Genomic DNA, 14,003 nt, shown 5'->3' with positions numbered 1-14,003 from the left:
ATGAAGCCCTGCGGACCACGTGACCAGGGACGTAAGCGACGCTTTATAAGCGCCCTCCGTCCGTCTCTGGTGCTGGGTGCCTAACAGGGATTTACAGGCGCGTCACAGCCAAGTCACCATAGATAACAGCTGTAACGCTAAAGCGCATTGCACTAAAGAAGACACACTTTCCCTGTTGAGGCGGAGTAGAGACATTTCTATTAGGCAACGCCCGTCTTAACTGAATTATGTTGCGTCGACGCAAGTTCTCGGAGCTGGAAAAATAAAGGTAAGACCTGTTTCAGTTCGGTCCTTAGGTCTGCGCTAACAGTGTTTCTCTAACTTTTCCTTACAAGTGTGGATCCCACTTGGTTTCTGCAACTTCACAGGTAACGGAGGCTTGACTTTATGTAAGTTGTTTATCACTCTACGTAAACCAAGTGTATCTCCTCATGCATTACACAATGTTAATTATTCTTCACACTTTTCCTGACCGATTTACTCATTAGATGCGTAGGCATGAATGAAATGAGCAAATCCGAGAGAAAATCTAATTGGTTGGGCGTTTAGGTGCAGTCTAGCGTGCTTCTCCCTTGATACCCAATTAATTCAATGATTATTCAAAAAAATCCCTTAATGCTAATGATCTCTTTTAATTAAGTAGAAAGCGGGGTGGCCTACATGCCCAATGTAGTAATATCCCCCCGAGGCAGTAATGGTCCATCATCAACTGTTCGGTTTCCCACTATTGTCTAGGGTGCATCTGCTATGGAGTCAGCTGGCTGATATAGAAATTATCAACAAATTACGTCTGCAGAGGTTCCTGCTGGTCAGCATCAGTATAGTTTTGTTTCATTCATTCTGTCCCATATTTCTCATTCAGTGGACGTTTCCTTTGTCAAAATGTATCCAAATGAAAATTATTATCTTTTTCAAAATGAAACTAAATTATATATTGATTAAATTTTGCTTTTTTTCCCTTAATAGATAACCTCTTGTATCATTTCTTGCGACATCATACACGTCTTGACTAAATAACCATGAAGTCAGCTCTGCACCAGATAGTAGGCACCACCTTGAGTACAATCACCACAGGTCTGCATTATCTTGGCTCCAATGATGCCAGCTATGATGACTCTTCTATTGACTCAAGCCTTATGAAGAATGAACTCCACTTTCAGAAGCCTCTCTCGGCCTCAATAAGCAACTCCTTCCCCAGACTTGTTCCTGGAGACACGGACGTCACTTACAACGGCCTCCTCCCCACTATTTACCCAACCAACATATCGGACTTTCTCCTGGGCAATGGGACATCTATGGAAAGTGAAGGCATGACACAATGTGGCGAGAACTTTGTAGACAACATGGAGTGCTTCATGATCCTGACTCCTAGTCAGCAGCTAGCGGTTGCTATCTTGGCGCTCACCTTGGGCACATTTACCGTGCTGGAGAACCTCATGGTGTTGTGTGTAATCCTGCACTCGCAGACCCTGCGCTCGCGCCCTTCCTATCACTTCATAGGTAGCCTGGCCGTGGCAGATCTAATAGGCAGCATCATATTTGTCTACAGCTTTCTGGACTTCCATGTCCTCCACAGAAAGGATAGCCCCGGTGTTTTTCTCTTCAAGTTAGCAGGGGTGATTGCCTCCTTCACAGCTTCTGTGGGCAGTTTGTTCCTCACTGCGATTGACCGCTACATCTCCATCCAGAGGCCTATGGCGTACAAGCGTATTGTCACGAAGACCAAGGGAATCATTGCCTTCAGCGTGATGTGGTGCATCTCCATCGTCATATCACTGCTCCCTCTGCTGGGTTGGAACTGTAAGCAACTCAACTCAGTCTGCTCAGACATTTTCCCGCTGATTGACCGAAGGTACCTGATGTTCTGGATTGGGATGACGAGCATCTTGGTCCTGTTCATCATCTATGCCTATATTTTCATCATGTGGAAAGCTCATCATCATGCCATTCGCATGCTGAGCCGCAGCTCTCAAAGGAGTGTTATAGTCTACACGGCTGATGGGACCAAGGTTCAGATGATAAGGCCTGAGCAGGCCCGTATGGACCTCCGTCTGGCCAAAACCCTGGTCTTAATCCTGGTAGCGCTCATCATTTGCTGGGGCCCTGTTCTAACAATCATGGCATACGACCTCTTCTGGAAAGTGAATGATTTCATCAAGACTGTGTTTGCCTTTTGCTGCATGCTGTGCCTGCTCAACTCCACTATAAACCCTGTGATCTATGCCATGAGGAGTAAGGACCTGCGCAGGGCTTTTCTCAACATCTGCCAAGTATGCTGGCGTCCAGCACAGCCTCTGGACAACAGCGGTGAAAGTGACTACAACAGTAGGAGTGTAAGAGGCTCAATCGGTACGGCAGGAAAAGATGGGACCAGCAGCACAAAGACCAATAGAGCAAAGGTTGCACAAGTTACTCTGTCTGGAGCCACTGATACGTCTACTGCCGAGCTGGTCTGAATGCAAGTTATTGTGCTCCAGTTTACTGTATATGTGAGGGGAGAATATTGTAGAATAGACCCTACCCTAACAATGCACTGCTCTGTCACTATGAATTGTACCAAAAAATCAAGTTAGTCACAGAGCTAAAAAAAAGAAAAAAGAATGTAAATTGCTTGAAGTTATTAACATGTGGCTTTGCCTGTTATAATTCTGTCTTCATTTATTATAAATATATCAACATTGTGACAGTCATGGAAGGTGAAACTGTTCAACACAATGCTAATCTCCTGTGATGTGACCGCAAATAACTGACGATTTTCTAAATCTTGACATTAAGACATGTAATGTAAAACCATTTGAGTTGAATTCAATTCAAATGTTTTCATCACAGCCAAGAAATATTTAATTCCAAGGCTCAATCAGACAAGATGTTGCAGGATGTTGCGTGGTTTGGTGTTTTTTCAGTTTTTTTTTTAACTAGTGTCTTCAAGTTTCATTGTTCTTTTCACGTAGACTCATAGTGTATAATAGATTTCACATTGAATGCTCATTTTAGTTAAGTGAAATAAAAAGCATAATAGCCTGAAAAATGACTTTGGAATATTGCATTACAAATGATTACACATTTACTATACAAAAGTTGTGGCACTTTTTGGAGCTATAATGCCATTTTCATTTGAGGAGCCAACAGACACTATCACCCAATGAAATGTATGTATCATCAGAGGACATGAAGAAATTAGAACTGTTTTTATCTCCGTTTTGTCACAATTCATAACCTGGTTTTTTTTTCAACAAGTCAATAAAAAACAATCTTTTTCTTGTTCTTCTTAGTGTTATTTAGTCCTTCAAGTATCAGTAGAAAGAGCAACAATTTCCTCATTATAGGTGGCTTACTGGACAAACTATGTTAACTATTTGTGCTTTCCTAGTAGGCTGGATTGGTATATATATATATATATATATATATTTGTGTGTGTGTATATATATATTTGTGTGTGTGTATATATATATTTGTGTGTGTGTATATATATATATTTGTGTGTATATGCATATGTATGTATGTATGTATGTATGTATGTATGTATACACACACACACAGATATATATATATATTCTGTTTTTATATATATTAAATCTTTTTTCCTGTACCGTGTTGATGTGTGTGTGTGTGTGTGTGTATATATATATAATATATATATTATATATATATATATTTATTTATATTTATATATATTGCAGTTTATCGCCTCTTATTTCGCCTGCATAAGTCAATCCTTGTGGATAAAGCTGAAGATTGTTGTTGTTGTTCTATGTTCAGTACACTGAGAGCCACGAAACCGGAGTCAAATTCCATGTATGTGCAATCCTACATGGACAAGAAACATGGTTTATGATATATATATTTACATTTATGTATTTATTTACATTTATATATATTGCAGTTTATCACCTCTTATTTCGCCTGCATAAGTCAATCCTTGTGGATATAGCTGAAGATTGTTGTTGTTGTTCTATGTTCAGTACACTGAGAGAGCCACGAAACCGGAGTCAAATTTCATGTATGTGCAATCCTACATGGACAAGAAACATGGATCATGATATCTATATATATATACATATATACACATATATACACACACACACACACACACACACACACACACACACACACACACACACACATATATATATATATATATATAAAACCACATTAGCAGCTGATGAGTGTGCGATGCACGAAACAGGCCTGTACTGCAATGTATTAATTTTTTTTCTCCCCTGTATCTGTATTGATATTCCGCTCCTCATTAGTTGAGCACTTATAACAATTGACGGTTTCGAAAAAAATGGTGTATATAAATATATATATATATATATATACACACACACACACACACACACACAGATACAGGAAAAAAAGTTTTAATACTTTTTTAATAAGTTTTTTCCCCCCATGTATCTGTATTGCTATTCTGCTCCTCATTAGTTGAGCACTTATAACAACACAATTGACGGTTTCGGGAAAAAATGCTATATATATATATATATATATATATATATATATAGTACTGTCTCATAACGAATTTATTTGACTCACTTGATTTTATATATATATATAAAACTTTGTTAGGCATATATATTAAGATAGATGTAGGAAAAAAACTTTAATTCATAGCAGTACAAGCCTGTTTCGTGCGTCACGCACTCGTCAGCTGCCAAGTTGGCTATACAACCACGTCGTGGTGCGTGACGCACGAAACAGGCTTGTACTGCTATGAATTAAAGTTTTTTTCCCCCACATCTATCTCAATATTCCGCTCCTCACTTGTTGAGTACTTTTATCAACACCATTGACGGTTTCCGAAAAAACAAAAACAAAACTATATATCTATATATCTATATATATCTATATAATCCAGTGAGTCAAGTAAATTCTTTGAGACAAGTAAATTCTTTATGAGACAGTACAAGCCTGTTTCATGCCACAGGCAATCATATATATATATATATATATATATATATATATATATATATATATATATATATATATATATATATATATATATGTGTGTGTGTGTGTGTGTGTGTGTGTGTATATATGTATGTATATATATATACGTATATGTATGTATATGTATGTATATATACACATATATACACATATATATACACACACACATATATATATACACATATACATACATATATATATATATATATATATATATATATAGTGTGTGTGTGTGTGTGTGTGTGTGTGCACGTTCGCTAAAATGGTTCGCGAACACCACTGTCATGCCTTCCATTCTTTGTATTGCTATAAGATACTGCCCTCGTGTGGACACCTGCCTAAATAGGCCCCTTAGAGACTTTGAAATGGATGCATAGGCAATTAAAATTCACTCATTCACTTATTTCACATACACAGTAGGCAGCTAACATTTTTGGCTACATTTATCCAAAACACAAGAATCTGGCGAAGACAATGCTGACCCAAATAAATCCAGCATGTTTTGTAGCCTTTTGTAGGCTAATTAACTATAAATTTGTGGCCATGATTTCTAGATCTACTACAAATCCCATCGTGCATATGTACGCAGGAAAACCATAAGCGTAATGACGCCACGAACAGGAGAAGCCAACCGTCTGGGATCAAAAACAAGTTACGTTAGCTAGCAACATAGCGCTAGCCACTGAGGAGACAGACTGACGTTAGATAGTTGACCCTTAGCTGGCCCATCTTCACAACTTCTAAAAAGCAACTTTTGAGCAGCACAAGTTGCCTACGGCAATAAGAGAGGGCAACTTTTTTCTCCCAAAAAAGGTAAGATTCATTGTTCATCTACTAAATACTTCAATAAATCACCCTATCGATGGTAACGATAGCTAACGTTAGCTTTGTTTTCTTTTGGATTGATAACTAACCCAGATAGCCACGGTAACGTTAGCCACAAGCAACGCTAGCAAACCTTTCGAGCTAGCGTAAGTGTTTATTGCCGGAACGCTAATGTTAGTTATGGGGATTGTCTAGCGTTTGGTTGTCAGCAAAGCTAAATGAGTTTAACAGGTTAACACAGTCTGAAATTGACTGGTAACAAACAATAGCCAGCGCCGGCTAAAATAAGCTAACGTCAACGCGTAGTAATTCCGTCGTCCTCATATTTCAGACCCTCCTTTAAGACACCAGTCATGGCGTGTGGAGCCACCCTGAAGAGGACCATGGATTTCGATCCTCTGATGAGTCCGACGTCCCCGAAAAGGCGGAGGTGCGTCCCCGTGTCCCCATCCTCCTCCTCCACATCTTCATCTCCCAGGAAGTACCTCCGCATGGAGCCCTCACCATTTGGAGAATCCTCTTCAAGACTAACCGCAGGTATCCACGTCGGTCAGGTTGGCCTGCATTTTGAAATGGTCAAACAACCAAGCAGTTTCAGATTTATTGTTGCCGTCGGATTACGTTTTTCTAAAAGCAGCGACTGCAGAGTAAGTTTAGAGGCCTCATCGAACGGGACATCTGTTGTCTCTGACCACCAACTCACCCTGTCTTCCCCTCTGCCATTCCAGAACAAATCCTGAACAACATTAAACAAGAGTATAAACGCATTCAGAAGAGGAGACATCTAGACGGAGTCTATCAACACACGGAGGGCTGCTATTCACCTGATTCCCCATGTCAGTCGTCTATTATGAGTGGTCCCAGCATGCAAGGTTTGTTACATATGAGCTATGTATGAGAGGGGTCCACAGTTTTAGAGTAAGAATATGTATTTGCAGAACAGGTTTTAACCTAAATGCGTCCACAGGGACATCATCTGGGGGTGTTTCTCCAACAAGGAAAGAACAACCTTTATTCACTCTCAGACAAGTTGGAATGATCTGTGAACGCCTGCTGAAAGAAAGGGAAGAGAAGGTGCGGGAAGAATATGAGGAGACAATGACTTCAAAATTGGCTGGTGGGTACAATATAAACTAGGGATACTGTAATTGGCATGCTTTTCAACCAAAACAAACATTTTAAGCAAGCTGGTTTATACCAACTGGATATTGATTCACACATTTGATCTTGGCTTTTTTTCCCCACAGAACTGCTATTCTAATATTGTGTAAATAAACGAGACTATATGTGGTAACCTATATAATAACTTCCATACAATACTTAGTAATCAGATGTTATTGGCTTGCATCTTCTGCTTCATGAAGTCAGATTTCCTTATCTGAAATGGCTGATTCTTGAAGTCATATTTCAAGTTAATGAATAGAAATCAATATGTATGGTAATGTAATAATCTGTATAAATGCTATTTGAAAATTTAGCAAATTCCAGATGTTTGTCATTTCATTTTGAATGACTTTCATTCTTTAGAGCAATATGACACCTTTGTGAAGTTCACACATGACCAATTGATGCGAAGATTTGGAGAACAACCTGCAAGCTGTGAGTTTTTTTTTTGTTGAATTACTTCCACATTCCCATTACTTCAGTGCATTAAAGAAATTTGTGGAATTCCTTTTCTAGTTCCATCTGTGAATTAGAGATTGAATTTTATTGGGTTAATTTGTACTTATTTCATTTCTTTTCCAGATGTTTCCTGAGTGTGTCACAGAATCTCTTCCAGACATTTTCTTGCTGCAAGCTATTGAGTGATGTCTAAAGAAAGAAGCCCATCAATGCAAGAGATTCGGTTTAGCTTGTAAAAATTAAAATTTTCTTACTGTGCCATATTTCTGTCTTTGGGCAAAGGTTTATATGAAGCCAGTCAGTGGTTACCACTCTGTTGTAAGCAACTAGGTGCTTCCCAATGTAAATTTATGGACCCCATCTACCAGTGGCCTGTTTCTCCTGCTGTATGTGTATCTACAGTTATTACTTTTATAAAAATGCCCAGCATTCCAAACTTCATTGTTTGATTTCTTTGTTACATGTATATATGATAAAGCAATGTAAAATTGTACGTAAGGTTTGCTGGTCAATCTGTGAGCAAGTGGAAAACACACATTGGTATATCAATTTGCGGTTTGCCACCCCAGGTCATGTTTTAGACCAGAGCATAAATTTTTTTTCCTCCTAATCATGGTTTTATTTATTTTGACATTTACATGTATTACTTTCAAGCCAATGTACTTTGTGGAAAACAATAAAGTGTTTAAAAAGAGTTGCTTCGACCTGTCTTCTTAAATGCTGGGTAATGGTTTCAAAGAAGGCTGAATCAGTTCATCTGGATGCGTTTATTGGCAGATATGCTTCATCACTCATCAAAGTGACCTCTTCAGTCTAAATTGACTGCGGGTACCCCCACCCTTATAAACAATACAGTTGCATTACGACTGAAACCAACGACCAGTTTCATATGCAAATATAGGCATAGCCATAAGAGTTACAATGGCCATGTGTACTGTTTACAGGATTTGGGAATGTTTGCAATCACAGCATTGTAAGATGGTGACAGACGTACTCTTACCCCCCCCCCCCCCCCCGTTCAGGGAAGGTCGTTCGCTCTTCACATAGATGGCCTCTGACTCCCCGTTCAAACCAGCGTTCCTCCTTATCAAGGGTGTGCACATCCTCATCCTTGAAAGAGTGGCCACTGGCCTGCAGATGGGGGTAGACTGTGGACTCTTGGCCTGACGCGTTACCTCTCCTGTTTTGTGCCATTCTGTTGGCCAGCGTGTTTCCCCAATGTACAAGTCACAGCAATCCTCCCTGAACTTAACAGCGTACACTATATTGCTCTGTTTATGTCGGGGACCCGATCATTGGGGTGGACCAGCTTCTGGCGGAGTGTGTTTGAGGGTTTGATAGCAACTGAGACGATGTTTGGAAAATAAGCGCCTCAACTTTTCCGACACTCCCGCCCCCATACAGAATCACCACTGGTTTACACTTGGACAGACAGCTGTTGTCCTTCTCTCTTCGATTGGCTGGTGCACTGATTGGGCGTCTTCCTGGCTTTGACCCCAGTTAGGATAACCACACTTAGCCAGGGCCTGTTTAATGTGGGATTTCTCCCCTTCCCCGGCCGCTGTGTCGGTGGGGACTTTGTCAGCCCGGTGGTACAGCGTCCTGATGACTCCTAGTTTGTGCTCCAGTGGATGATGAGAGTCAAACCTTAAGTACTGATCAGTATGTGTAGGTTTACAGTAAACAACAATCAAATGTCCCCCCATCACCAATTGCAATTTCAGTCTAAGGCTAACCTGTCCTTTTTTTACGTCCTCCCTGGTGAACTTGACGTAGCTGTCCAGAGTTAATGTGGTTGGTGAAATGTGGTACGTCCTGAGATTTAATTTTAACCCAGGTGTCGCCCACAAATCTAAACCAATGGCTAGGTGGTGTCCCTGGTATAGGACATCAGAAGCCCTCTTTTCCACTTGGGTGTTTATCAGCATGATCTGGTATCGCTGTGTTGATATTGTTCCCACGACATCACAAATGTTACTCATTGCAACGGACCAATCACGTCGTTGTGATGTCGTGTCTTCGCGACACGAGGAAAAAGACCGGAAAAATACCGAAGCCAGCCTAACGTAACCTCAACCTAACATTACCTTACCCTAACCGACAGCTAACCCACAACCGTCCTTTTCCGAGTCGCAAAGGTACGACAGCACAACGGATTGGTCCGTTGCAATGATGGTCCTGGGGGATGGTTCTAGACATTATGTCGTTAACGCAACACCAACACGGCGATATCATACACCCTGTTTATCATACAACTAATGGGGGGGGGGCTTCTGTACACCATATGGACTATGCATTGCCATTGTGCACTGCCTGTTAACGCCGATGTCCTATCGGACTTGAACCTAGTTTTTTGGCACTTACTTGCGTTGTCGCCTACAGACTAGATCCTTGCTTGTTAACTCTCAGATGTACGTCACTTTGGATAAAAGCGTCAGCTAAATGAAATTGTAACATTGTAACTACGGCACTACGACCCATTTGATTTTTTTCAGCTTTGTCGTATACTTAGTTCTATAGTGTAATATTCTCTAGAATATAATAGCCCGTTTGGCTATAAGGATGTGATACGAGCACTCCTATTGGCTGTTAAGTTAGCTGCAAGCTGATTGGTCCATCTGACGCATGAGGACGCAGGGGAGTCACATAATCGTCAGTCTATGTTTAGCACTCAGACGAGTCACTACTGTGGAGCTAGCTACTGCATGATTGTAACCGTCACCATTTAAATAAAGACACTGAATTATAAAGTCGTCGTCGGATTCCTCCAACTGACAGAAAGTCAGACACGGTGTCAGAGTAAAAGCGTGAAAAGGAGAAAGAAAGAAGAAACAGAAAAGTCAGAATGGACGTCGCTGGAGTTCCTGCACCCCGCATGGACTGGGAAGCTAGCAATCTGCCCGAAGCATGGCGCAATTTTAAACTGCACGTCGAGTTGATGTTTTCTGGACCTTTAAAGAGGAAATCGGAGGAAGAAAAATGCAGCTACCTACTGATTTGGGTAGGAGAAAATGGACGGGACATTTACAATACATGGACGCTCTCAGAAGCGGAAGGAAAGTTGTTGGAAACATACTACGGTCGTTTTGAACGGTATGTAAAACCCAAAGCAAATGTGATCTTCGCGCGCTATAAGTTCCATGGAAGGGCACAGGCACCTAGCGAGCCTTTCGAACAGATTTGAGACTGCTTGTGAAGGACTGTAATTATAGAGAGAGTGAAGAGGAGATCAGAGACCGTATCGTTTTCGGAGTTCATTCACTGAGAGTGAGCGAAAAACTACTGAACATCGGTTCCGAGCTAACATTGGAAAAAGCAACAGACGTTGCTAGGTCTCATGAACTATCACAAGCACAGCTCAAAATCATTGCTAGCACCAGCACGGGCACGCGCGAACAGGCTGTGCATGCAATCGGTCGGAATGCAACAAAGAAGAAGCATTGGAAAAGGCGCGAGGACGACACAAAATGGCGCGCAGCGTCAGACAATGCCTCATGGAGAGCGAGAGACAACAACCGCAGTAAAGGATGCAAATACTGTGGGAACAAGACTCACAGTGGAAACGAAACCTGCCCAGCAAAAGGCAAGCAATGCAACAGCTGCAGCAAATGGAACCATTTCGCTAAAGTGTGTCTCTCCAGACCAGGAAAAGGCGTACACACTGTGGAGGAAAATGAGTATGACAGATGCTCAGACAATGAAGAGCTGTTCATCGACGCATTGACACAAGGTAAAGACAATAAACATATGGATCAAGTTTTCGCGGATATGCAAGTAGGTCCAAACAAAAACACACTCAGTTTTAAAGTAGACACTGGGTCCTCAGCTAATGTCATTCCCACACAAGCTTTCAGAAGACTGGGAATACAGAGTGCATTGCAGCCCTCCACTCGCCCACTATATGGCTATGGTGGTGAGCGGCTCGTCATTCAAGGTAAATGTGACCTGAAATGCCAGTACAAAGGCACCCAGTCAATGTTGAAGTTCTATGTTGTTGACACACAGGCACCACCAGTGCTAGGATTAAAAGCATGCCTAGACTTTGGACTGATCAAGCTCATACTGTCTGTATCCGACACACCAGAGGTATCACTCATTGAGGAGTACTCAGATGTTTTCAAAGGAATAGGACTGTTTCCTGGTGAATGCATAATCCACGTTGACCCAAATGTAACACCTGTGGTCCACCCACCGAGGCGCGTTCCAGTAGCCTTACGCGACCGTCTCAAAGAGGAGCTACAGAACATGGAGAAGCAACAGATTATTGTGAAAGTCACCGAACCGACTGAATGGGTCAACTCAATGGTGGCAGCAGAAAAGCCACGCACAGGAAAGCTTAGAGTGTGCCTCGACCCGAAGGACCTGAACAAGGCTGTGAAACGACCTCATTATCCTCTACCTACCCTCGACGACATCACCTCCAAACTGGCAGGGGCCTGCTATTTCAGTGTCATGGATGCTCACTCAGGGTACTGGGCGATAAAACTCGCAGAAGAGTCGTCCAAGTTGACAACATTCAACACGGTGTTCTGAAGATACCGTTTCCTTCGTCTACCTTTTGGGTTGATCTCCGCCCAGGACGAGTTTCAACGGAAGGTTGATCAGACCTATGAAGGTCTACATGGAGTCACAGCCATAGTGGATGATGTCCTCGTATATGGAAAGAGCAAAGAGGAGCACGACAGCAACCTCCGAGCCATGTTGCAGCGCTCCAGAGAGCGAGGAGTGAAACTCAACCCGGAGAAGAGCACGATCTGTGCCACCGAGGTCCGCTATTTCGGGCATTGCATCACAAAGGATGGGGTCAAGCCTGACCCAGCCAAGATTGCAGCTGTGAGAGACATGGAGCCACCCAAGGACAAGGATGAGTTGGAGACAATCCTCGGTATGGTTAACTATCTGTCCAAGTTTGCCCCGATGCTCTCAGACATCAACGCACCCATGCGTCACCTGCTGAAGGAGTCAAGTGAATTCAGATGGGATGCGCAGCATGACGAAGCTTTCAGGAAGATGAAAGAAGTGATCACACGTGAACCAGGACCAGTCTTAGCCTACTATGACCCTGGTAAAGAGCTCAGACTACAAGTCGACGCATCGAAGTACGGACTAGGTGCAGTCCTGCTACAGGAAGAAAAGCCCATCGGATATGCATCCAAATCGCTAAATGACAGTGAAGTCAATTACGCACAAATAGAGAAAGAGCTATATGCTATTCTGTTCGGATGCAAGCGTTTTCACCAATACATCTATGGTCGTCATGTCATCGTGGAGAGTGACCACAAACCGCTTGAGTCCATTATGAGAAAACCACTCGCAGCAGCGCCTCCGAGACTACAGCGGATGATCCTCCAGCTACAGTGGTATGATTTCACCATCGTGCACAGACCAGGCAAGGAGATCCACGTGGCAGACGCACTGTCCCGCAGGTCGCTCACAGACCAAGATGACAGCCTCAGAGAAGGCATGGACATGCAGGTACATACAGTGTACAGTGGCCTGCCGGTCAGTGACACGAAACAGACAGAGATCAGAGCTGCGACTGCCGCAGACACACAGCTCACAATGCTGAGAGAGACAATCAGAGAAAGATGGCCTGAGGAGAGGAGAAGATGCCCTCAGAGAGTTGCAGAATACTGGAACCACCGAGATGAACTGTCAGAGATGAATAACATTTTGTTTAAAGGCGAGAAAATCATCATACCTACCTCGCTCCGCGCAGAGATGTTATCCCGGATACACACAGGACACGGGCATGGAGAAATGCAAGCAGAGAGCCCGTGACATAGTGTTCTGGCCTGGTATGAACAAGCAGATCGCGGAGATGGTTGGACAGTGCCCCACCTGTCTCACCTACAGACCTTCAAACACTAAAGAGCCCATGATCAGCCACAAGATCCCGGACAGGCCATGGCAAGTAGTCGCTACTGACTTGTTCACCTGGAATCATGACAATTACATCGTCACAGTGGACTATTACAGCAGATACTTTGAACTCAACAAGCTACACAGCACAACATCCTCAGCTGTGATACGCAAGCTGAAGGCAACCTTCGCCAGACACGGCGTACCTGAGACTGTTATTTCGGATAATGGACTTCAGTACTCAAGTATGGAGTTTGAGACCTTCGCGAAGACTTGGGAGTTCACCCACACGACTACCAGTCCGCATCATCCCCAAAGCAACGGCCTCGCCGAAAAAGCAGTACAGATCGCCAAGTTGCTGATGGAAAAGGCCAAGGCTGACCAGAGAGACCCCTACCTGAGTCTGTTTGAGTATCGGAACACACCTGTCGGCAGCTTCAGATCACCAGCCCAGCTGCTCATGAGTCGTCGTCTACGCTCAATTCTACCCCACACCCCAGCAGCTTCAGCCCAAGGTCGTCAGTCACAGACACGCACGCCAGGAGAGTCCAACGTCAGCTGCAGCAGAAAAGGTACTACGACAGGTCAGCGAAGCCGATGTCACAGCTGCACGAAGGACAACACATCAGACTCCAGGAGCATGGCTGTTGAAACCAGCAGTTGTCATCCAGCCAGCAGATACCAACAGATCCTACCACGTCCGCACAGCTGAAGGACAGGAGTACAGACGAAACAGATGT

General features: G+C 42.9%; 2 protein-coding genes across 2 annotated transcripts; both read left to right on the top strand.

Moving 5' to 3' along the window:
- The first annotated feature begins 1,019 nt into the window (after window positions 1–1,019).
- On the top strand, window positions 1,020–2,456 carry LOC130126801 (cannabinoid receptor type 1B-like). The gene has a single exon (XM_056296432.1). It carries the CDS (start codon window positions 1,020–1,022, stop codon window positions 2,454–2,456), a length of 1,437 nt encoding a protein of 478 aa, XP_056152407.1.
- A 3,160-nt stretch (window positions 2,457–5,616) lies between these two features.
- Window positions 5,617–8,089, top strand: LOC130126334 (akirin-2-like). The gene is made up of 6 exons (XM_056295804.1): window positions 5,617–5,766; window positions 6,110–6,315; window positions 6,507–6,650; window positions 6,746–6,895; window positions 7,306–7,377; window positions 7,525–8,089. The coding sequence occupies exons 2-6, from the start codon at window positions 6,132–6,134 to the stop codon at window positions 7,533–7,535; spliced, it is 561 nt and encodes a 186-aa protein (XP_056151779.1). The 5' UTR covers window positions 5,617–5,766; window positions 6,110–6,131; the 3' UTR covers window positions 7,536–8,089.
- Window positions 8,090–14,003: the final 5,914 nt, after the last annotated feature.

The sequence above is a fragment of the Lampris incognitus genome, chromosome 16 (assembly GCF_029633865.1).
Source record: "Lampris incognitus isolate fLamInc1 chromosome 16, fLamInc1.hap2, whole genome shotgun sequence".
NCBI classification, from domain to species: Eukaryota; Metazoa; Chordata; class Actinopteri; order Lampriformes; family Lampridae; genus Lampris; species Lampris incognitus.
The sequence above is the reverse complement of the archived record's forward strand: the minus strand, read 5'-3'. Positions and strand labels throughout refer to the sequence as shown.